Source organism: Eriocheir sinensis, chromosome 35 (assembly GCF_024679095.1).
Source record: "Eriocheir sinensis breed Jianghai 21 chromosome 35, ASM2467909v1, whole genome shotgun sequence".
Lineage (NCBI taxonomy): Eukaryota > Metazoa > Arthropoda > Malacostraca > Decapoda > Varunidae > Eriocheir > Eriocheir sinensis.
This window is the reverse complement of record NC_066543.1, coordinates 6995558-7021020: the sequence shown is the minus strand read 5'-3', so window position 1 is coordinate 7021020 and position 25463 is coordinate 6995558. Positions and strand designations below refer to the sequence as shown.

Genomic DNA, 25463 nt, shown 5'->3' with positions numbered 1-25463 from the left:
GTTGACAATGAGCCAAAGAGACGTCCCCTTGGCCCAAAGGAATTTAGGGCCTTTTCAGCAACTGAATGGCCACTCCATTGCTACTGTTTCTTTTGTCTTTAGTCCTGTAGAATTATTCTATGAGCACAGGACCTACACAGTATTGTCATTGGAGTATCAATCTTTGTCTGTTCCTTACTCCATGAAACTAGCTCCATATCTCTCCATGTTACATTCAACTTTTTTCTTCAAAGTAAAAATGCATGTCATTAGTTGATGGATTAGAACTTAGTCACTCCTATTTTCTCACTGAGGTGAGTATTCTTTATATGCAATTTTACATCATGTGAGGTTTTTGCAGAATGTAACTTACATATAATAAGACCCTGATGTACTTAAATTATTTATATAAAAATACTGTACAAGGAACCCCTTTCAGTTGGAGTGCATAGCAGGTAGACTCTTGTTATGCCAACTGGTGCAGTCCAATGCGTTTGAGGAAGCTTTTAGCCCACGTTGGATTCAATCTGACCGGACCACCATGCTCCTCCAAGAGGCAAGGCTCATACTGCATCAACACTTGCTTGGCTGTGGCAATGGCCAAGAAGGACGAAACCTATGGTGATGGGTGAAAAAGAAAAAAAAGATGAGAATTTCAAGAATCATTACTACAATAAACTCAATTAATTGGAGTCTAAGTGAATTGATATGAGCAACCCCATTCCAATTAACAGAAATTTTCACTAAACTGAACTTCTGTTATTTACACTCAAATTTTGGAATATCAAACAAAATCAAATACAATTCCATTTTATGATTTTTCCATTATGATTCCTATTTCAGCAAGAGATAGGTAGGGGATAGGGGAGCTTAAAATGGTTAAAATGGGTAAGAGTCCTGAAGTGGCAGCACTAATAACCCTTTATAAAAAATCCTTGGCCACAACCAGGGCATTACTCTGACACCTACAAAATTAAGATGGTGACAAACAAACACTATCCAAGATGCTCCAAGATACTTCCTTGCAGTGTAATATCCATTATTCCAGAGAATCCACACATTATTGAGGAAACTTGGTATAAGTGATTTTTGCTATTTGTAGGGGTTTTGTAATGAATCCACCCTCAACTAAGGAAACTGCAAATAAGCCTAACATGCCTCCCCAAACCACTATTTCTACTTTTTAATTTATTCCTATTACAGACATGTCCTCTACAAGACAAGTACAGCACCCACCACAAAACAACTCTGGCCAACAACAGATCACATATATGGTGGTGATTCCATGTTGCACTAAACTGTGCAAAAATCCCCCCAAAAAAAAAAAAAAAAAAAAAAATCTGCTGATTTGAGAGTACAATAAATCTAGAGTTCATTGCACATGCAGCATGATGCTACCTTTAAAGCCTATAGAATAAGCACTAGTGGCATTAGGAAGTACAATCGTTTCCCAATTGTACTATACAGAATTACTAAATAAATTATTATATACAAACAATCTTAATAGTGAAGAAAATAGGAGTATTCAGCTGTAACTGCAAAAGATCCTCCTAATCCACACTATTTTCTTTATCTACTTTCCTCTATATTCAATTTCCATTAAGTAAGCAGAGGAAAGGAGACTAACGTTCTGATTGTGGTTAGCTAAGGGTTCAAACCTTGGACATCTTGACTGTGAGATAAACATCCTACTTAATACACCACCAATCTACTAAGAGATGATGCAAAAAATAAACAAATATCAATGTCATTCATGAATCAATGTCATTCATGAATAAATAAAATTTCTTATGAATAATTATATTCCTTACCTTCTCTCCATCTTTGATCAGTTGCCTTATGCAATCTTGAACAATTTCGTCATACTTTCCCAGCCTCATTGGACGGCCGCGTTGTGCAAACCCAATGGATACCACTTCTTTCTTGTTTCTTGCCTGCTTAATCAGGTACTTGTCCTTCAGGCCACGCACTGTACTCTCTGGAATTTCAAACCCAAGCTGCTCCTTGAAGTGTTGTACGGCTGCCAAGTTGCCATGTTTGGTTGCATACTTCCCAATCTCTGCTCGGAGCTCTGGACTGTATGAAGCATAGTTACCTCGCTTGCTCATACCCAAAATCCTTGTCTTGTTCTTGATACGGCCAGTTTTTCCTTTCTCTTTCATGGGAGTCAGGGGCTCAGTGAAGTCATCTTCATATTCCATGGCAAGAATAGGGTCCTGATGATTTGAGGTGCTAGGTTGCTCCCCTCCCATGTGGGGCAAGCCAGAATGTGTTGCACCACCATCCCCACTAGGGCCATGGAGACTGTCATCACCCTGGCCAAGTGCTACACCAGCTGGCTGTTCATGTGTCTCTTTCATGAGGCTAAGTGGCTCCCTGTTGACACTAGTCTGGCCATGGGCTGGAAGTGCAGTGCCCTCAAAGCTCAGTGAGCCAGCCAATGGCTGATGGAAGGAAGTGATGAGTTGGTGATGTGTAGGATGTTGTCCACCCCCACCACCACTCACTGTATGTGGTACAGTAGGTGCCTGGGCAAGATGGGCTTGACTGGCAGGAGTGGCAACACCATGGTGGCTCAGTTGAGATATATGAGTGGCTGGAGTTCCTGCCATGGTAAGAGGCAGAGGAGAGTGGGCCATAGTGGTCGCAGCAACACTTGCATGGGTCATAGCAAGAGGTGCTATCTGTCCTCCATGAGCCACTGAGCCTCCACCACCACTTCCCTGAGAGAAACCTCCCACATAGCCTTGCTGAAATCCTGTTGGGGTTTGGTGAGTAAAACTCTGGTTCATAATAACGGATGGACCAGGGGGGGCACCTGTTTGTTGGTAAGACAGAGAGGCTGTCATTCCCTGGTTAATCACACCACCCTGATGGAATGCAATGGAATTATGATTCATGGGAAGAACTGTGTTTGTCTGAGGTCCTGGAGCCATGTTTAGGTGATAAGGGTGCTGGTATACAAAATTATTTGCAGTACTAACATTGACCGTTCCAGAGACAGCTGGAGTGTTCAATACAGATAGTGATGGATGAAGAACGTCGATGGTTTGAGGAGCAGTGGCCTGATGATCTGTCAGTACAGTGGTGCCACTGCCCCCACCACCTGCACCTGCACCACCTCCCCCATCTACCACACCACTGTTTTCACTAGCACTGCTGGTCACAGTAACAACACTGTTTTCACTGTTACCTCGGTCAGTGTACTGCTTCTTGAATTTGCGCACAGTAGATTCCTTTACAGAGAACTGAAGCTTTTCAGTATAATGCTGGACGGCTGCATTGATGCCATACTGCATGGCATATCGCCCAATTTCATCTTTCATCTGCAGAGAGTATAATCGTTTTGGGCGAGCTGATGTGCTTGGCAAGTTAGCTCCACGTTTTCCAGAGGTTCCTCCTGGTAGCTCTCCTCCCATCTCACTAATGTCTGGAAACTTTTTCAGGTAATTCTTTTTAAATTTTCGCACCAATCCCTTTCTAACCTCATAGCCAAGTTTCTCAGAAAAGTGTTTGGAGGCTTCATCAATTCCATACTGAAATGCAAATTTACCTATCTCCTCTTTCACTTCTATAGTAAAGTTCTTGTAGGTCTTGATGAAGTTTCTTATGGTACTTTCACTGACGGTGCCACCTAAGCGATGTGACCAGTGGATGGTGGCCTCATGATTGCCGTGAGTCAAAGCATACTGGGCAATCTCATCCCTTAACTCAGGGGTGTACTTGATGTACTTCCCACGTTTGCTTCGCTCATCCTTGGTGGCATTGAGGAGTGCCTTTACTGCCATCACAGTATTTTGAGTCAGCTGTTGACGATTTTCATCATTTGGTACACTCTCTTTTTGCTGGTCTGACCAATCACACGAAGCAAGGGTTAGGAGACGCTCTGGACCTGAAAAGAGAGAAAAAAGAAGGTTCTGCATTGATGTGAAAAAATCATGGTGTAGGCATCATTACATTACTAGCCCTTTCAATTGAGAGAGAGAGAGAGAGAGAGAGAGAGAGAGAGAGAGAGAGAGAGAGAGAGAGAGAGAGAGAGAGAGAGAGAGAGAGAGAGAGAGAGAGAGAGAGAGAGAGAGAGAGAGAGAGAGAGAGAGAGAGAGAGAGAGAGAGAGATATTTACATAGATTTACACAGAAAATCAGACCACACAGACCCCATGGTCTAGACTTGGTGGTCTGTCCTTAAACCTAAGTGATTTTACATTAATCAGAAGACTCCAAAACGTTGCATTTCTACTCTAGTTGATATTAAGTTGAAGGAAGTGACGGTCGAGCTTGTTTTTGAAGGAGTCAATCGTGTTACACTGGACCACTGATGGTGGAAGCTTATTCCATTTTCGCACTACGTTGGTGAAGAAAAATTTGGTGCAGTCTGAATTTACTTGTCTACATCTGAGTTTTACGCCATTGTTCCTCGTGCGCAGAGTGTCATCGATCATAAACAATGTTGATCTGTCTACATTCGTGAAACCATTAAGTATTTTAAAACATTCGATCAGTTTTCCTCGGAGGCGACGTTTCTCAAGAGAGAACGTTAAGGGTAGAAAGCCTTTCTTCAGAGGATTTGTTGCGCAAGGAAGGGATCATTTTCGTGCCTGACGCTGAACACCTTCTAATTTAGCAATATCCTTTGCATGGTGGGGACCAAAACTGTACCGCATATTCCAAGTGGGGTCTGACTAAACTGTTGTAGAGCGAGTATTACATCTTTATTCTTGAATACAAAGTTTCTTTTAATGAAGCCCAACATTCTGTTCGCTTTATTTGCTGCATCGATGCATTGCTGTGAGAATTTGAGGTTTGACGCGATTTTGACCCCCAAGTCTTTGACGCATTGAACGCTTTTGAGTTTAACGCCGCGCATTTCGTATTCGAACTTCTTATTCCTCGTTCCAACTTGAAGGACCTGGCACTTGTCTTCGTTAAAGGGCATCTCCCATCTATCCGACCAAGCTGAAATTTTGTGCAAATCCTCGTGGAGGCTTTGCCTGTCTTCGTCAGTGAGAACCGAGTTACCAATCTTTGTGTCGTCTGCAAATTTACTAATGCGGTTATTGAGTCCAACATCCACGTCGTTGATGTAAATAATGAAGAGAGAGAGAGAGAGAGAGAGAGAGAGAGAGAGAGAGAGAGAGAGAGAGAGAGAGAGAGAGAGAGAGAGAGAGAGAGAGAGAGAGAGAGAGAGAGAGAAGAGAGAGGAGAGAGAGGAGAGAGGAGAGAGGAGAGGAGAGGAGAGAGAGAGGAGAGAGAGGAGAGAGAGAGAGAGAAAAAAAAATCAGCGATGTGAACCACACAGCTCTTCACACAAGCATGTAAATCTGTTTATCTATACTGAACTACAACAAGGCATGAGGTTTAACTTAAGAGTTTTCTGACATGATGTACAAATCAAAGCAGTGGAATAACCAACACTGCAAAGAAATAAGCAGTGCCCAAGAAAAACTTTCAAAATCAGAAATGAAAACTGCAATAACATCCCTTGCTTTGGGTAACTCACCAGCAATTGATGAAATACTTAAGGAGTTGGGTGACTTAATTGTCTCACCATCTGTGTCAGATTAACTTTGATGGAGATACAGTACTGAAAGACTGAACTCTAACAGAAATTTTAATGCTACTATGAATGGATGTTACTATAAATTATACAAAAGATTTTTTTTTTTAATTAGATGCTACAATGAATAAAGATCTACACATGGAGGAATATCAGCTGTGGGACAAATTGAGCCCTTGATGTGCTGCGAAGGGTTTTCAAATATTTATGAGGCACCTGTAACCTGTGTCACCTGTACCCTTGCAGGCTTGCACATTTCATTGCTATTTTTACATTTGTTTTTAGCTCTATGCTGCTCTCTACAGTTCCTAAAGAAGTTTCATGGTTAATAGAAGACATTATAACAGTAGAAGAGTAGTTAGTAAAGTAGGAAATGAGATACGTGTATGTTGAATAAATCTTTAACATGTTGGGTGGTAAATTTAATCTTGGCTGTGGGCCTGGAATTAATAATCATAAATATGAATCTCAATGTATGATACAATGGATAAATGCTATTACAAATTTCATTCTATGATTATATTAACTTTACTGCACTGAATAGTCTACCCTTCATACCATCCATACACAGTACCTTCACATAACTTTTCCATCTTAACTCTTTTACACTTTTTCAGGATCTGTGAATGCCAATAATAACTGTCTTTTTCTCTTTTACCTTTGTAAGACAATTCATACCAGCTCATAAAGTCTAGATGGACTTCCTCACCTCTTCCAAATGGCCGCCTTCTCTTGCGAGTGAGAATCTTACGTGGTTGAGACTTTTTCTCCTGAAGGATAGGCCGCAAGGGCTCCTCCCCATCCATTGTGCCTCTTTTACGTGCCTCTTCTGTGTGCTTGCGCTGGTGGATGCGGAAACTAATCTTGCTGGTAAAGGTCTCATGACAATGACGGCACTGAAAGAAAAGTAGAAATTTGACTCAAGGACTCATGAGTTCAAGGATATTTGATGCAATAAAGCTTTGACACCATATTGTGGCACCCTCTATTTGCTGTATAGAAGGTCTTATTAGTAAGGAAGCATATATGAATTTTCTGAGTTACGACATAGTAAGGTTTTGTTAGGTTAGGTTAAGTTAAGGGTATTTTCAAACACATGATAGGCAACACCTTATGGTATAAATAAACAAAAAATGACCTCACTTTGTTGTATAGAAAGTCTCATTAGTAAGGAAGCAACTGAGTCAAGACCTATACTCCTTATAGTAACAGTTTGGGGTTTTGTTAGGTTAGGTTAAGTTTAGGGTATCTTGAAACACATGATAGCCAGCACCTTATGGTGTAAATCAAAAAGGAATGACCTCACTTTGTTGCATAGAAAGTCTCATTAATAAGAAAGTATGGTATAGTCCGACAGATCTAAAGTGGCGTCTCTGACACAGACAGCCCTCTATACACTGTTGTCACGTCTCCAACTGACCTCGCTTACGGTGACCCTCATACCTTTCTCTCTCTCTCTCTCTCTCTCTCTCTCTCTCTCTCGTCCAAAAGCGGCCGTGAAAGAATTTTGACAGTCAGTACTCCGCCTACTTGACTTTCCCGAATTCGAGGGAAAGATTTAAACCGCTTTTAGCCCCATATTTTATCAAAATTATGCCATATGACAGACAGTGTATGGCAGATGGCAGACACACACCAAAATATGGCAGAAATGCTGTAACTAAGGCAGGCAGTGCAACTTTGGTGTGTTGGGTTGGGAGGAACATGACCCTGACCTTAGCTCACAACGCCGTGGAGGGAACGGTGCCAAGTGTTGTACAAATTTCTTTGTATTCACTCACAAATTGAGAATTATTCATAAAAAAACATCTTTTTTAGTATGAGAGAGAGAGAGAGAGACAGAGAGAGAGGGAAGGGTGTGAGGGGCCCAGTTCAGGAGGCGAGTTGGAGACATGACACCACTGTATGGGGAGCTACGCCAGAGGCGCCACTTCAGTTGTGTTGGACTATAGTGAGTATTGGGGTTACGATTTGACCCTCTACATGTGGACTGGTTTTCATGGAAAACTTCGGAGTATTTTGTTTAAATTATTAGTCTCCTATTGTAAACATGTTATAACATAAACAACAATGAATAAATAGAGCTTTAATTTACTGTAATTGCTAAATCATATATAATTTCACATCAGGATTCTGCTGAAACTGAGGAATCAGAATGAGGTGACTGTTAACCTGAAGTGTGGAGCTTTGCAGTGGCCTCCTTTTGGATGGTACTTCCAAGGCCTTCTCCTCTTCCAAGATATTGATGTTTTCCTTTTCCTCTTTGCTGACGTAACCTGGTGAGCACATATTTAGTTAGTTATTGGAACCAGTCTCAGCTCATTAATGTCTGAATGTATTAGAAAAAGCAAGAGCAAGTGTAGGTTTAACAGTGCAAAACTGAACATCACTGGAGTGAAGTTCTAAGTGGCAAGTTTGTTTGCAGATAACACTGTCATGCTGGCTGACAGTGAGTGATCAGCAAAAAAAAAAAAAAATAATAATAATAATAATAATAATAATAAATAAATAAATAAATAAAAAAAAAAAAAAAATAAATAAATAAATTAAATAAATAAATAAAAAAGACTTGAAAGTTGAAGAAGGAACAAGAGTGGGCACTGTAAAAGAGTACAATGCTTTTTTGAAAGAAAATAGACTGAAAGAACATTTTAACAAATTTGTAAGCATGAAAGGAGAAATGAAGTAAAGATCAGTGATGGAGGGGCTAGTCCTAAAGTCACTTCAGAAAATCATGAGGTAAAGGGGGTTAAGAATGGTAAGGTTTTGCCAGAACTGACCTATGCCTCAGAATCATGGTTATAGAATAAATCACAATAGGCAAGGACATGTGCAATATATATGAATTAGTTGAGAAGAGAATGTAAATTGAAATGATAGGATAGAGTGAGAACTAATATGTGTATGTGAGATATGGTAAAGATGTACGAGCAAAAGGATGTAAGGCTGAGTGGTGACTTTATACAGGTTGTTGTTTTTCATTTTATGAGGATGCAGAATAGTTATTTTGTGAAGAGGATAAATGATAACCAAATATGAGGGCAAGTGGAGCCATGGTAAATTATCAATAGGACTGAAGAATATATACAGTAAACAAATAAGAGAGGGGGAAAACAGGGTAAATTGGATTGATAGGGCTAAATAATACACATGGAAATGGGAGAAGAGATGTGAGTGTTGTTATAAATGTTGTCTATGAGCATGAAGAACTGGATTCTTTTATCATGGTTACCCCTCAAGAGAAGTTACAAGAAGAAACAGAGAATATCACCACCCTCCACAGCTCCAAACTCAGCACCTGTTGGGTTGCGGGCAAACATCAGGTTGAAGGGAGAGACACCGCCTGTGTATGGAGCAATGGTACGGAACTGGAAGAGGAAGCGATTCACCTCCTGGTCCCACGTGTTTGGATTCTCAGCACAGAAATCATCCAACATTTCACCTGAAAAAGTTGAATTACATGTGATCATTATGAATAGAACCAAAACTACATAAGTGTAGTTTTAGCACTGTACCTTTTTGTGTAACTGATGAACTCGTTGAGTCCCCCATGGCTAGAGGACTAACCCTCATCTCGCTTCACAATGTTTAGCTCAGGCTTTTCTGCGACTCTTAGAAGCCATCACTGACTATACAAAACGATCACTAATATATTTTTTCAATGGTGAAATACCCCATGGGTGGACAATGACACTCACATTGCAGGTCAACTATAGTATGTGAGTCACAGCAATCACAAATAAAAAATGGGTAGTTATATGGGATGAATCAGTGAACATACTTGTAGGAATTCCTTAAGACAGTATGAGCTTGAAGTATTTCTTAGATTAGGAATATTAATAGAAGGCTTTCCATGGTAAAAAGGGTTAGAAACCCTGGGCATGGCATGGCAGGAGAGCCATCCAATCAGTCTTCATCTAGCCAAAGACATAGACAAAGAGGTCCCCAAAATAATGCAAATGCATATGCACATGAAGCCTATGATGCAGTAATAATGATAAACCATAATTCAAATCTAAATATCCCTATTATAGCTTGAGTCCCTCACCTGCCCATGCACACTCTCGTGACTCCTCCTGCAAAGTGAAGAGGAAGCTGTTCTGGGCATCTTCAGAGTCAAAGGGCACAAGGGTTCGCAGAACATCCTGAGAGCGATCAAACTTCTCCTTGTAACAGGCCTGCATTTGTTCAAACATCTCGGAGCTCATTCCCACTACCTGTGGAAGTATATACTTGTCACTAAAACAAAAATGAAGACATGCATAAACCAAAATGTTTGTTAAGCTACGCCTGTCATTTTCAATCTTTTCACTCCTTCAACAATTTTTCACATTTAAATGAATCCTTGCAACCACTCATTTTTTCATGTCAAAAAGAATCCCTATAAATGTATCTGCTTATTGGCTTTAAGAAACTTACCAGCCAAGTCTGAATTTATTTATTTACATCCTGAAACTTGAGTGGGAATCACTGTGTTTGCCAACACTGTGATTCAAGGTTTTACATTTTGATATTCAATTCAAGGCTATCTGAGGAGGCATATATGGTGTGAAAACAGTAGAGTTGGGTAAGATATTTGTGATGTATATCTATACACATCTGAAACAGCTTCTCTAGGTATGGTTGAGTTAACAATAATGATCTACAGATGTATGCCTTTCTATAGAAGCACAGTTTCTTTCATACCCAATAATTCTTACTAACATCTTCCCTTTTGTATCCTACAATTATTTCTGTGCTATATGCCTTACTGTTTCTTGTGAAGAGAAGCTATGCCATGAAGAAATATAATAACAAAGGTAACACATTACACACTATATCTGTTGAGTAACATGTTATATGCTAGACAGCTAGATGTGCATTCACAGCAAGACAAACTACTCACATGGCACTGGGCAAAGCCAAAATGGCAGAAGGCATCATATATAAAGTTGGCACACTGGATCTCAACCCCAGCTTCAGGGCTTGGATTGGCCATAACCCACTTGGAAAAGGGGTCAACAATGGTGATGAGCATTTCATTGCCATATACTGTCCTGTTGTAGGGTCCATAGATTTTCACTTGCACCTGAGACAAAAAAAGTTATTTTATATTTTATATTTTGTAAAATCCTTCAATAACACACTGCCTCTATGCATCATCATCATTAAAAATTTCCTGTATTTCTAGAGTGTAAAAAAAAGTATTCAAATGGTAGTAGGTCTACTGCACTTTCTTGCTTCTCAGAGACTTTTGTGATGTGGCACTGAGGATAGTACTGCAAATGATTCTTCTTCTTTCTTTTTTTAGAGATGCAGACCTAATTCTCTAACAATCACCTCAAATAAAATCTAACCATGAAATGAAAAGCATTCAAACCAACCTTTTTCCACACTCTAATGACCCGGTCTGTGGGTAGTGTGGTGACCTTCTGGGTATCGTCATCTCCCTGCTCCTCTTTGCTCTCCTGGGACAGGCTATCTCGGTAAGCCACCTCAGTGCACTTCTCGCAGTGGCGGCAGAAATTGCCGATATCAACGTACAATGTGCGCCAATAAAACTTGCTGGTAATACTATTGTACATTTTCTTCACTCCAAAGTGTACACCTACAGAAATTATTACAATTAATCAATAGGTCTGTCAATCAGAGGTGCAAATATTGTGACTGATCATTTAAATTAATAAATAAACCAAATGTTTGGCTAATTATTCAGTGTGGACAGTATGTCCTATGACTTGGGGAATATTCAAGAATGTCTGTAGTCTTTACTCACAGCATGAAGTAGGTATTTACCTGAGACTCGATCAACATGCTCTGTTTCAATGATGCGGTGTTGCTCCTCAACACTCGTTATCACTTCCTTGGGAATCTTATGTCCATATGACAACCTTCCTTCTTCAGTGATCTGTTATGTAAATTGTCATCTATCAGACACCTTAGAAAGCCATGTCCCTTTAGTGAGGAAGAGTTCTGAGCACAAATGACCTGCTTTTCTTATGGGAGAAACCAGAAACTAGACACAAGAGTAAAGTGCTCACCATGTAATTAGTCGAACGTTTTCTGATGACCTTCTTGTCTACCTCTGAGGAGCCCTCTGGGAAGACACCAGCACGCAAGTAGTGATACACCTCATTATAGAATGTAACATCAGGATCATTCGGATTAAGGAAGGGTGCCAGTGGGAAGGAATTCAGGGAATGTACCTTGTCCTGAAAACAAGAGCAGATCATGTCACTGCATAGCATAACTTACATCAAAGGTAGGAGAAATAAAATCAGACAGGGTAATATGAACATCATGGTATATCTCCTTACAATTATTTCTTATCAAACTTTGCTGCCTGATAATATAAGAAACAATTTAAGATATCAATTTCAATCATATCTTATCTCTTGTTAATTAAATCAGTTTCCTCGAGGTTAGATCTTTTGCATTCTTACGAATGTTTTCCTCTAATTGCCTTCACTCTCTTTCACAAGTACTCATCTTCAATGAAAATTTATACTCACACAGACCAATATTTTGATTTTTTTTTAAAACAGCATAAAGTTGAAAGGAACAAAACGTCATTATATTTTCTTACCTCCATCTGCAAGTTCACCACTACACCAGGATGAAGTCCGTCTGGATCCTCAGTCATCACTGCCACACCCCGCTGGTGCTGTTGCTGCTGTTGGTGATCAGGACCTCCAAGTTCTCCTGCTAGGTGGCTATATTTGGTCTCTTCCATCATGTGTTCAACCTGTCAAATAATGTGCAAGAATGTCTAAACATTTATCATTAAAGTGAAAAACTACTGCAAGTATGAATGAAGTCAAAGAATGCACATACAAAAAGACATATAAAGCAATGGATGAACGTCACCATCAGACAGGTTGTAAAAACAGATTCAGTGGACCCTTCAATCAACAAGATTCTATTTATGAATCTGCATATAGAAAAAGACCTGGCTTTGGGACACACCAGTATAGCACAATTATCTTCTAACTAGCACAAATCGTATTAGAAGCATGATAAAAAGACAGTCAAACAAAAAACTGAGAAACAAGCAGCAAAAAATATAACAAACACAATAACACCTTGGGTGACACCAGAAAGCAAGCAACAGGTGGAAAATTGAGTTGCTCCCTGGCCCTAATTGCCTATGTGGAAGAGCAATGCAGCAACTACTTGGCAGCATCAGCTTCTAAGTGTCTGAGTACATCCTGGCTCCTCAATGGCTGAGGACAAGGTAAATTGTGGTAACCCAGATGCTACACTTGCCCTGTGTCCTGGTGTCATGTGTTCTGATCTACTACAGGCTCAAGGACCAATGGGACAGGTGAGCACAGAGACCTATGCCTCCAACTTTATCATACTATGAAAACAAGTAAATATCCTAAAACAGAAAAGGTTTGACTGGCACTTACTACAGCAACATCACTCCGCACTTGATCAAGCTCTGCAGCAGCGGCCAAGGCTGAAAGTGGGTCCTTCACATGTGGTGCTCCAGTCTCATCCTGTCTCACTAGCCCACCATTGGCTGTCACCTCACTAAGTGCTGTTGCCAAAGCATCATTGGGTTGGTCTGTAAGTAAAGGCAGTATAGTATAGATTGTGAAGAAAACTAGCAAGCAATTAATACAGTAATTGCCAATTAAAGAAACTCGCATTTATTACATATGAGCAGAATTACAAATTTATACTATACCATTTACTGCCACAGCTGTGTAACGGCCATAATAGGAAGGTGCAGCTAAGAAAAGGCATTTAATGCATATACTTTGACTCATACGCAGATTTCTGAGGCTACAGACAGGCATCTCTACTCTGTTCCCTCCTAATATCTCTATTAAAAATTTTAGTCTAAAACTGGATGCTGCATCTATGTATGCAATGATAATACTTACTCTTAGGCTCACAACCTTGATTCTTCAGACTTTACCACTATCAAGCTAAGACTTAGTTGTCATTCAATTACTGCTCATGTATGTACTGTTTATCTTTCACTTAATTCTTCCAGTTATGTAAACATTTATTTTTATTTTAGAATTCCAAAGTAGAGCACATCTTGACACACTCTCCTTTTGCTGAAATCTCCATGCTAAAATATTTCAATATTCACCACAAGCTTAGGCTTTCACCCTTAATTTATCATCCAAGTGGAAAAGCCTCTGACTTTGCCCAGCATAATGGTCTAAGAGTATCTGCTTTAACACTTACACATATCCCTGACCACTTAGGAGACATGCCTAAGAGTCTAAACCAGGAATAGAGTATTCAGATTTGGTATTTGTATTTGAATACATTCGAATACCGTTTTTGGATGTATTTGTATACGTATTTGAATAACTATTGATAAAAATCAAAGTATTCTCATTCGTATTCGAATACAAGGAAAAAGTATTTGTATTCTGCGAATAATCTGACGAATACTTCAAAGGTCATTATCAGAAATAACAGCAGTTGTTCCTTACAACTGTAGTCTCCTGGGCTGTATTTAAGGTAAGTGTGATATCCCTGTATTGAATACTGGCATCAGTCATAAGTCATCATTCATTAGCTCATTTTACAGTTATATAACATTAGAACAGAGCTATACCCAGTTATGTTAAGAAAGTATTTTTTTATGAAAAATATTCATGAATACTTTCAAGAGGTATTCGTATTTGTATTTGAATTAAAACCAGTGCAGTGTATTCTAATTCGTATTTGTTGTAATTGGAAGTATTCGTATTCATATTCGAATACACAGCTCTTGTATTCACTCCATCCCTGGTCTAAACCTCTTTCTTTTATGTTTCTTTATTCTAAAATAAATTGTACATTAACTTATGGCTAGCTGATATTTTTTATCTGACACCAAAAAAAACTTATATATATATATATATATATATATATATATATATATATATATATATATATATATATATATATATATATATATATATATATATATATATATATATATATATATATATATATATATATATATATATATATATATATATATATATATATATACACACACACACACATATATATATATATATATATATATATATATATATATATATATATATATATATATATATATATATATATATATATATATATATATATATATATATATATATATATAGTTACTTTATATTGTTAATGCTTAAAGTTTCTACTGATATTCCAATCCTTAAAAACAATGACATTTGCTAACTGAATAAATTAAATCTATTAAATAAAATAAATCAGATTATTTTTAAACTGCCAACCTCAGATTGATTAGAGCAAGTAGGTAAGGTTGAAGGGGTTTAAGTTCTGTTGGTATGATGAATAGCAAGATCTGAGACAGGGAAGAATCCACACATATACGCAGATGTGTGCATAGTGACTGCATACCCTATGAATGCACATTTAATATACAAGGAAAAAGTGGAAAAATTTGGACTGCCATCCCTTGAAGAAAGAAAAGAGAGGTGACATGATTGCAGTGTTTAAGGTGAAGGGACAACATAGATTTGATAGGTAAGATGTTTGGATAGGATGAGGGAGAAACTAGATTTGATATGAACTTTAAAAAGGCAAGATGTTTGAAAGACATCAAGAAACGAAGCTTTCCCAACACATACAGCAAACTGTGAAACAGCCTGGAGATGGAGGTTGTCTATTCCAAAAACTTAAAGAGTCTAAGAAGAGACTCATTGACGGTACACCATAAATGTAGCTAATTTCCTTTATCACAAGTATATAATTACAACTAGATAAATACACACAAACTTTATCAGATAGATACAAGTAAGAACTGTTAGGCTTGGAAAGGAGAAGGTTGAATCAATCTGAGGTTAGTAACGGCAAGAGGGAAGAACAAAGTAAGTGCTGACACACACTTACTCTGGGGAATGCAGGTGAGGTCAGGAACAATTATGTGGACCACATTGCTTAGCTCTCCTGTCTGGTAAGTGGCAGTGGTCCAGGCTCCTGCAGCTGCGGCTGCTGCTGCTGCCGCCGCCGCTGCCCTGAGGCCCTCCTCCCCACTCTCCCCTTCCCCATCCATCCTTCCTCCTGTAAAAAATAAAGCACATACAATTTATTTCACTCCTTATGCACTAGTCATCATTTATTTATCTTTCATGGCTGTAAGGACACTGCAAGCATCCCTTGCTATGCTGGGCTACATTCCTTAAATACTGATCATCTATTAATAACATTATAACATATGTTCCCCCAAACTCAAAATAATCAATTACCGGAGAACAAACTCAAAACCATTTCTTTGGAATATTAACAATATTTGACAGCATATGAGATCCATTTCCCCCCAGAGAAACAAGCCTCTGAAAAATAACCTTATTATTTATCTTCAAGATCTGGGTCAAGGTTGCCTGCCAATGGTGGTTTGGCCCTATAGAACAAAATGAGCTAAATGCCAGCACTCAGCAGAAGAGACAGGTGAATGGAGGCAGGGTAGTGGTTAGCTTGCCTAGCCATGAATCTGTGGGCCCAGGTTCCATCCCAGCCTGGGCAGTCAGCATGCAGTCCACCTGGGGAAGGTACTACTGTACAAATTTGGATATCACACTGCTCCTGTGTCCTAGGGTAATGGGTTCTTATAAAATAGACTCAAGGACCAAGGAGACAGAGTTGAATGCTGTTACAATGTGCATCAATGTCATTTGCCCCAACTCTACCTTAACTACTGCATGGGAGGTCCTTTCATAGGCCTCCAAAATAACAATGATGACTCACCAGACACTTGTTTTACTCATTACATTATTCTTAACTGTATATATATATATAAAAAAATATATATATATATATATATATATATATATATATATATATATATATATATATATATATATATATATATATATATATATATATATATATATATATATATATATATATATATATATAAATATATATATATATATATATATATATATATAAATATATATATATATATATATATATATATATATATATTTATATATATATATAATATGTATGTGTGTGTATTTACTGACTTGATTTACAACTTCTTATAGAAAAGAACTGAACAAAAAGCATCAATAAAAGTATATAGTATATAAAAATAATTGTTCCTTTAAAATAATTATCAGGCATTACTTTATAAGTGTTAATAATCATAATAATAATAATAACAATTATGGTAGGTAATACTAATCAGATAATTATGATTATCATTATTAAAATTATTTCATTGATATATAGTATTATGTAATATTATATACTCTGCATAAGGTACGTGTACATAACATGAAACCTTTTTATTTTTCTTATGCTTTGCCTATAGCACCAGTAGGCTGTCATGGTGGGGCCTAGTGGTCGGCCCCAGCCTGTTATAGGGCAGGCAGGTTATCCTATGCTATGGAGGAAACCTTCAGTTTTCTCCTAAGGAATATCCAAGCCATACAATACAAAGTTAGAATATATTTTCCTTTTAGAAAATAAAACAAATTCCTTGGGAATACCTCATTTAATATCCACAATTGATTATAGGTAAAGCTTGAGGCCTACGTAATAGCTGCGCGTGGCCTCGGTCCTTATCTCCGTCTCATTGGCCCTAGAGTCGTGCGCTGAGGACCCACTACTACCTCGGGGAAGTGACATCCGGGTTACTATAATAGCTGACCCTCCCCAGATTTGAAACATTAAAAAAATCCTAATTTCCATTCGGCTGACGTCTGGCCATGTTATAAATGCGGGGAGGTAAATTAGTAACCACGTAACAATAACGAAAATCAGCATCCTTTCGAATCACGCATTTCCGCATTACTAAGGTGTTTGCGGTTTTGGCGGATACCGCGAGTCGCGCTTGAAAGCTTGAGATTTACTTTCAACTTAATGATTATCAAGAGCCGCAAGAGGTCCACAGCCGATGATCAACATGTAGCTCGTTTTGTTTCTCCCTCCTCAGCATGACACTTCCCGAACGCCCAATCAGCTGTTCGTGACACACACACACACACACACACACATTTTGCTGCCTTAATAACCCGCCACAAATTTCTCACATTAGCGAATTTCACGATATTTTTCCTCGACAGACATCGGCGTTCAGGTTGCATGTCATCCCTTCCTGCCCCCTCTGCAGCATGTGCCGAACACGCTCGTCTCGGCAATGCAAAATTAAACTCCATGCGGGACGGGCACGCAGAGGCAGCATTTTAAAAGCGAAAATAATATCCCGTCACCCGTGTGGGCAGGTTCAATATTCGCGACGCAGCCTGAGCGGGGCTCCATTTTACGAGATTATTTTATTCGCTGTCGCATTGAAACACTCGACTAAGCAACGCACCAATGGATCTCAGAGGCCCTGCACCCAGCCCACGTCTTTCTAGTCCACTGCCGCAGAAAGTCCAGCCATGGGTCGCAGCTGTGGCGGGGATAAAGGCCCCCGCTTAGGATATCTCGGGCCAAGGTTTGGCTTCCCCGACGCCATCTTGAGCCAAAATAAGATCCCTTCAATCCCGACCCTCGGCGTGCTGCTAAAACGCCCTCCAGCCCACGGCGCGGCCACCACCACGACGCCGACACCTGCCCGCCCTGGTGACGAGTAAACAGCATCGTTCTTACCTTCTTCACGGCCGAGAAAGAGGAGGGTGGACGGCAATCCTTCAATGCTTTTGGCGAGAAGAAATGTTCACCCGCCGCCGCTGCCGCCTGGCCGGGACGCCGCCGCCGCGCCCCGCCCCGCCCACAGCCCGCTGGTGTAGGAAATAACTCCCACCCGTATAATAGCTCGCAGGGAGAGGTTCAACTTGCTTACTTATTCTATATTTCACTCACCGCTATCGTTTACTTGTCCTGTTTCGTCCCCAATACATGGCGCAAACATCAGAGAAAGACTTTTAATCAAGAGAAGACTTTATAACAAACGAATAGGGAAGATTTTAAAAAGAATTGTCCCACGTTGATATTCACTCAGTTCTTGCTTGTTTTGTCTGTTGATTTGGTGTGTTGTTTACTTGGGGACAATGCCAATAATTACAAAGATCACAAGTGGAAAAAAGTAGGACGAAACCAGCCAAATTAATAGATTTTCTTGCCGTGTATTCCCTAGTTCGCATGCGAGGTGGACATCAGAGCGACTTATTTCTGCGAGGAGGTATTTCTCGCAACACCGGGTCTTGGTGCCACGCAGAGCACCAAACACCTTCATATCGAGGGATTTACTGTTTGCTTCATTCAGGATTTATTATTTCTGTCAGTAATGATGCATTTTACTGTTAAATACACATGTTTCAAATACAGTAACATATATTACTGAAAAGCGAGTGTAGTAATGGAAACGCACACTTTAGTGCTGCTAAAATGGAAATTGTTTAATTCATATTTTAAAACCCGTAAAATTTCAGACATGAGCATTCATATGAACTTATATTCTTGGTAAAGTTGGGGGCATACGCTAAAGCTGCGCGCGACCTTGGTGCTCCTCTCCGTCACATATTGGCCCTTACAGTTGTCTGGAAAATAATTATTCCATTATCCGGGGACACAGTGTCAGTGTGAAATTCGGGTTACCAGTTACCTTTACCAGGTTTACTTAGATAGGTACTCATTTATCTGCTTGCCCGAGAGGGTGGATGAACAGGTGGGTGGACTGCGCGCCAAATCCCAAGGCCGGGATTCGAACCCAGGCCCACTTACACCACGGAGGCCGGAACTGTGAATGTTTCTTGCATAGCCTTCAATTTTGTTACGAACTGTTATGAATCTTCAATGACTATGCAAGTAGGCAACTCAGAAAATTCCTTTAACTTACATAATTTACATTTTACATTAATTTTGACTTTCATCCCAATATAATCAGGCGGTTTATTTCCTTGCTTAAAAACAATCTCAAAGTCTATTGGGGCTGTTTCCAATTGATCTGCTTGGGCATGGACAGCACAGGAATCCTGATAACATCATGTATTAGTTCTATAAATAATGGGAGATATTGACCAAAAACTTTATTCTGATGATGGCCTTCATCATTCATTGCCGGGTTTCACAATATTCTCCAGCTGTTGAGACTATATTATTCTTCATTAGACTGCCCTGGCTTATTTTGAAGGCAGTTGTCCAACATGTGTATTCCTCTCCTGATGCTATTCATTGTTTAATGTCTTGCAACCTTTGTGTCCATATTTGTCTGAAGAACTACTTTGACTTAACTATTTATTGACCTAACAATTTGTAGTTCCTCAAACATTGTAAGTTTCTTGAGAATTACTTGGCAAGACTGCAAATCTCAAGTTGTTATAGTTAATTTTTTACCTGTGTCCTGCCTAATAAGTGCATGTATGACTGATGGTTATAAAAGTGAGTGGATATGTGTGGTTCAGCTTACCCTGACTCAAGGCATATCACACTAAAGAAGGAACATCTGAGGCTTGCATTGCAAGAGATGTTTTTCGTTCTAGTGTCGCCGTGTGGAGAAAAACTGCCCGCTGTAACACTTCCCACCCCTTACCGGTTCCCACTCAAGAACTCAGTCTGCTCTCAAAGCACAGGCAGGGTTTTCCACATGATCACATAATTCAGTTTTATCATTTCTCATTTGGGGAGGTGGTGGCATTGTGGTCAGTGTGCGTGGTGAGCTCAAGTACCACATTCAAGTGGAAACACTATAAGCTAGAAATTTTTCAGCCATTACTTTTCCTTTGCACCATTTACTTTATTACCAACTCAATGCGGTTCTTTAATTTTTCCAGTGCTTGCATACTGATTCAACAATTTTGTTGCTTAATTTCTACATTAATTACATAGTGCACAATCCAAGATACAAGGACTTAAATGGAAGATAATTTCCACACAACACTCAAACCTTACTATTTTATTTACAGGCTTTACATGCACAATACATTGCCATACACACAGGTGGGGTGGCTGATGGAACAGAAGTGCCCTTCCTTTAGTTTTGCCCCAGAAGTATAGGTTGTTTATGAGTGGAATGAGGGCATGGCCACTGTGTACAACTTGTACATGAAGAGCAGGTGCTGCCACCACAGGCCCACACCTCAAAACATTAGGAAATAATTGTTGGGTCACTGGGTTTTGCTTTTCTGTTCTCACTCAGCAGCATAATTATAAAAAATTTTCCTCCATCAGTATGCTATATAAACATTTTTATGTTTATCTTTATGACATAGCTAAACATCCAAGATTTTCTTTAGGTTTGGAGAAGATAAAACATGAATGACTGAGTTACTTTACAGCATAACTATTAGAAGAAAGCACTACAGGTGATAAATGTAAACAAGAACAGAAGCAGTGCTAAAGGTTCTTGATCCTTCCTTCACTTTCATGTACTTCAGAGTTTATACAGTTAGTATTCTTATGCTTCCTTGTTTTGGGACAACTGAAAGTTCTCACAAGTTTTCCTGGCAACATTGGAATGAATTAAATTGAGTAAATTTTTAAAAGGACAAAAACTAATGACAAACATACCAAACCACTGCTAAGAAGTGCAAGGGCAGGTGGTGGCACTGTAGTACAATAATTACTTTATCTCTTCTGCCTCCTTATTAATTTATCTTGTGTAAGAGGATTGCTGAACTGCTAACCAGACTCAACAGCCTTGACCAGCTCCTCTGCCACCTCGACTGAAATGAGTGCCTCTGCCTTGGCCTCTTCTGTGGCCGCCGTGGATGCTGCTGACTGAGCTTTGGAAAGAACGTCTCGCGCTGCAGCTAGGTCAAGGTCCTCCAGCGCTGCTGCCTCTTCTGCCAGGATTTGGACTGTAGGGAGAGGTATAGAGGTGAATCCTCGATAATAGCAAAGGTTACAAAATTTTAGAAATCAATGCTAAAAATAACATGAACCTGCTGACATTCTTCAAGAAGTGAATAAAGATATGTAGTAGTACGATGAAGTAGAATGTGAACTAAGAAAACAGGGATGACATGAGAAGTGTGGATTAGTGATGATAAGAGGTGTGAAAGGAGACAGGAGATTGGCATATATCTGTTAATGTTGGTTTGGTTGTATAACAGCAGGAAGTGTCAGGACTTGGAGACAAAATGAAATTAAAGAGGTATCATAATCACCTGTGTTAAATTTAATATGAGAATAGTGACAGAGAGGTAATGAATGTTAAGGGTTATTGTGGTCAATAGCTTACTCTTTTTATACATACATCGTAAAAGACTGTTAATCTGGTTTGCAGGGGATCAGTCTTGTGCCAACTTATTGAAAATGCCAGACAATAAGATGGTACTATGATTTTTTTGTCTGCATCCCCTCTGCCAGCAGAGTGATGAGGAGAAAAGAAGTGCAGAAGGAAGTTGGAATGAAATGTAGGATGTGAGGGTGGACAAACCATTGCTGACAGGTTAAAGACACAGATGGCAATGTTCAGGCCACCCAGACTTTCAACTAGTTTTGCACTCAAGGTGTACCACAAGTTGTATGTATCACATCCTCAAATATCAGAGATAATCTTATTTTTGGAGAGAGAGAAAAAAAAAAAAATAAAAAAAAAAAATCCGATACCAGACTAATTCCTCCTAAACTCTTTTCATATCAGTCTGACAAAGCCTACGGAATAGTAACTTAACTCCACCAAAACAGAAACTAGCCTCAGTAGAACATTAACTTATCTCAAATACAATAGTAAAAATTTGTTGAGGTGGGAAGATACAGATGTTGGAAATTGGGATTTAGTCTGAGAACGATGCAGCCCATTATCTAGCATGACCCAGTTGAGTAGTCCTTGATGACAAGAAAGCTTATTACCCATCCTTCCCTTCATACCTGAGGAATCTTCATTGATGGTGACAATGCCTGAGCTAACAAAGTATTTCTTGCTGGTGCCAGCATCTTCAAACACAGTCAAAACTCCTGGCTTGAGGACAGCAAGGGATGGAACATGTTGGGGAAGGATGCCGAAGCTCCCAGAGAAGGAAGGGACATCCACTTGCCTCACATTGATATTGTTGTAATAGACCTGCAAAGACAAGTTTTTATAGAAAATTTGTTGTTTTAGAGTTGAAACTTCATACAGCTGGTACAGTTTTGATGACAGTTCAAATTATCATAAATGCAAAGTTCAGTCAGTACAATTCCTGTCTCCAATAGAATTAAATCCACATTTGAGTTTAGATTAACTTGTATCTATACTGTTTATTAGTTATATCAAGCAAGTGGCAGAAAGAAAATATTAATCTTGGCTGCAGTATATACCATATTACTTGACAGTAAATTACTCTGGAAATTCTTGATCTATCCCTGTGAAAGTGAACAGCATTGAACACAAGCAATTCCAAGTACGAAATACATCTACCAACAGCTGTACATAATTAATCACAAACCTTAAACTTTTGCCAGACATTTAACTGCTGGCTCAGTTGGGTGTGTTTACCTGGCTCTGGGAGGCAAAGGTGAAGGCCATGGGTGCATCAGAGTATGCCCTGGTGCCGGCACGGGCCACATGGCGCGCTAAAGTATGTGCTGTGCGGGCAAACATCCTCTGGAAATATCAAAAGTTAAACTCAAAGATTTATCTCATATACCAACTCACCTAAATACATACATATTCTAATTCCAGTTCACTAAAGCTCTCTCACCATAGAATAATTTCCAAGTTTGTGAATAAATTCAGAAAAAAATAAGCTTAGAATGACTACAAAGCTTATTACATGACTGCTAGGGCAAGTCAGGTGCCTAAGCTCTTTCTATGACTTTTCAAAAGGTTAGAATAATGGCATCTAAAAATTCAGAGGAATATTGTACATTTTTGTAGCAGCAGCACATACATAATAGTTTTCTTTTACCTTTAGTCTATCTTCTTTTCACATAAAAAGATCTGCTATCTTTCCTCTGACTTCAGAAAACAAAACGTTTAGAATCACAATGTAAGGTGGAGCTAAATCTGATTTTCTCAGTTGTTGACTGAGTGAGGAAAGGGGACAGGTATACATCTAGATGTAGCAAACAAATGGATTTGGTATTATACAATCCTGTCTATTTTTATTCATCTTAGCTTTTAAGTCATTGATATTCCTTCCCTGCACCTCCTCCTTCTCTTTAAATCAATTCTAAACATCAATAATGCTGGAATAATACACATCAAATGAGCATGATGGGCATAGGGGTAAGTGCCCCCAAAAGATACCTCTTCTGTCTCATACCAGTAATAATGATGCACATCAGTGCTGCATAATAAAAGCCAAGCACTTAAGCAAATAGTGAGATAAAAATTTATTGCTTCACCGTCTCCTAAGCTAACCAAACTCAGCAGTGCCACGGGTGAAAAACTAGATACGTATATACCAGGTTGGCACTCGTCTGCTGGCTGGTTACCACAAATGTCCTTAACTCTTGGCCAATCCACTTTCATCTACACCTCAAAACCACGACTGTCCACTAGAAAACATGGGAAAATCATCTCAAACTTAAGCAACATAAAAACTGGCGTTGTCAACCTCAAAATATGTGCAGCCGGCTCAGCTGATTTGGCGGCGGTGATTCTCCTCTCCAATAAAGGCAACTCCGCTTTTCCTAGGCACGGCGCCACCCAACCACCGCATGCTGGGACTTAAGTCTTAGTAACTGTCTAATAATGGCTCTAAAATTGTGCCTTACGTGTTATGGAGAGACAGAAGGCAGAAAGATGAGCCTCGGCGACGTCCTCAGTTCCTCTCGGCAGGTCCAGGGGGCAGCACGGTGTTGCCAGATGGTGCAGATTTCAGTAGATTATTGCGAGAAAATTCAGTAGATAGGTAAAAATTCGTCGGACGCAGTTTAATATATATGTAGTGGTTCTTGTAATACGTTATGTAGATAAAATTAAGTTAAGAAGCATTATATCAGTATCTTTTTATAACTATTTGGTGAAAATTTGGAAAAGCAATATACAAATTATTCATGAGATTGATAAATTGTTTCTGAGATGCATCAAAATTTCAGTAAATCTCATGATATTTCGGTAGATCTGGCACCACACAGGGGAAGCACGGCCAGCACCTTCTGATGATGATGATGATACGATGAAGAAGGGAAACAGCAGCACCACCCTGATGATGATAACGATTATAAAGAAGGGATTAATTGAAAAATATAGTGCCATATAGTATGTTAAAGTGAAGAAAGTTAAAGGGCAACAAGATCACCACAGAACTGAAAAAAATATAGTGCCATAGTATGTTAAAGTGAAGGAAGTTACCCTTGTTGTTTACCTGCAACAATAAACTATCAATCAATCAATCAATCAATATTATAATGCCGTTGAAAAGCATTGATTGATTGATAGTTTATTGTTGCAGGAATAAACAAGAAGGAGAACATGCGATCCTACCCCAGGCAGGACAGAGTGAGATTATACAACTATTAATACATGTGTAGGTAGCACCATGAAATTAAAAAGATACAATGATAGGAAGGAAGATAAGTGTAACAGTGGGGAACCAACAAAAGAACAGAAAAGATAAATGCAGCGAGAAAGGTCAGGAGTAAGCGTTAAGTGAAGAAAAAAGGAAAAGAAGATAGAAAAGCAAAATCAGTGGAAGCAATTGTACAGAGACAAACAGAGCTCAGGGCAGAGTGAAAAAAAAGTAACTAAGAGTGTGTAGTATTGAAGTATAGAAGTGTGAAGAAGCGAGGACCTAAGATGCGATACAAAGCGGAACAGTGAAAAAGAAGAAGAAGAAGAAGAAGAAGAAGAAGAAGAAGAAGAAGAAGAATCATTGGCTGATCTTGATTTTACAGTGTCGTATTTTCTATTTTTTTTTACAGTAAAGGAAGGGAAGCTTAAGGGCAGAAAAAATAAAATAAAAGCTAAAAAGCCCATTATACGCTGCTCCTGTAAAAAAAAAAAAATGTACTTATAGAGATGGGATCTGAATTTTTGTGAGATTCTACTAATTTGCCTTAAGTGTTTGATTATGCTATTTATTTCTGCAACACATAATTTCGAATGAGAGGGAAATAAATGCTGTGAATGTAAAACCCGAGATGGAGAT

General features: G+C 39.0%; 2 protein-coding genes across 8 annotated transcripts; both read right to left on the bottom strand.

Annotated features, from left to right (window-relative positions):
- Nucleotides 1-371: 371 nt before the first annotated feature.
- LOC127007330 (uncharacterized) lies at nucleotides 372-18252 on the bottom strand. 7 transcript variants are annotated; one of them, XM_050878148.1, is made up of 16 exons: nucleotides 18094-18252; nucleotides 15974-16034; nucleotides 15385-15555; nucleotides 13208-13252; nucleotides 12927-13084; nucleotides 12101-12259; nucleotides 11556-11726; nucleotides 11311-11422; nucleotides 10899-11122; nucleotides 10421-10603; nucleotides 9584-9752; nucleotides 8834-8977; nucleotides 7708-7811; nucleotides 6245-6431; nucleotides 1791-3871; nucleotides 372-595 (listed from the first exon to the last, which is right to left on the bottom strand). In XM_050878148.1, the coding sequence occupies exons 2-16, from the start codon at nucleotides 16023-16025 to the stop codon at nucleotides 446-448; spliced, it is 4110 nt and encodes a 1369-aa protein (XP_050734105.1). In that variant the 5' UTR covers nucleotides 16026-16034; nucleotides 18094-18252; the 3' UTR covers nucleotides 372-445. The 7 variants fall into 7 exon arrangements, with proteins under 7 accessions (XP_050734105.1, XP_050734101.1, XP_050734099.1 ...); XM_050878144.1 differs by having other exon boundaries at nucleotides 15840-16034; nucleotides 18094-18200; XM_050878142.1 differs by lacking the exon at nucleotides 18094-18252 and adding an exon at nucleotides 17816-18024.
- A 2071-nt stretch (nucleotides 18253-20323) lies between these two features.
- LOC127007329 (ATP synthase subunit delta, mitochondrial-like) lies at nucleotides 20324-24225 on the bottom strand. The gene is made up of 4 exons (XM_050878140.1): nucleotides 24088-24225; nucleotides 22865-22972; nucleotides 22258-22450; nucleotides 20324-21242 (listed from the first exon to the last, which is right to left on the bottom strand). Exons 2-4 carry the CDS (start codon nucleotides 22967-22969, stop codon nucleotides 21064-21066), a joined length of 477 nt encoding a protein of 158 aa, XP_050734097.1. The 5' UTR covers nucleotides 22970-22972; nucleotides 24088-24225; the 3' UTR covers nucleotides 20324-21063.
- Nucleotides 24226-25463: the final 1238 nt, after the last annotated feature.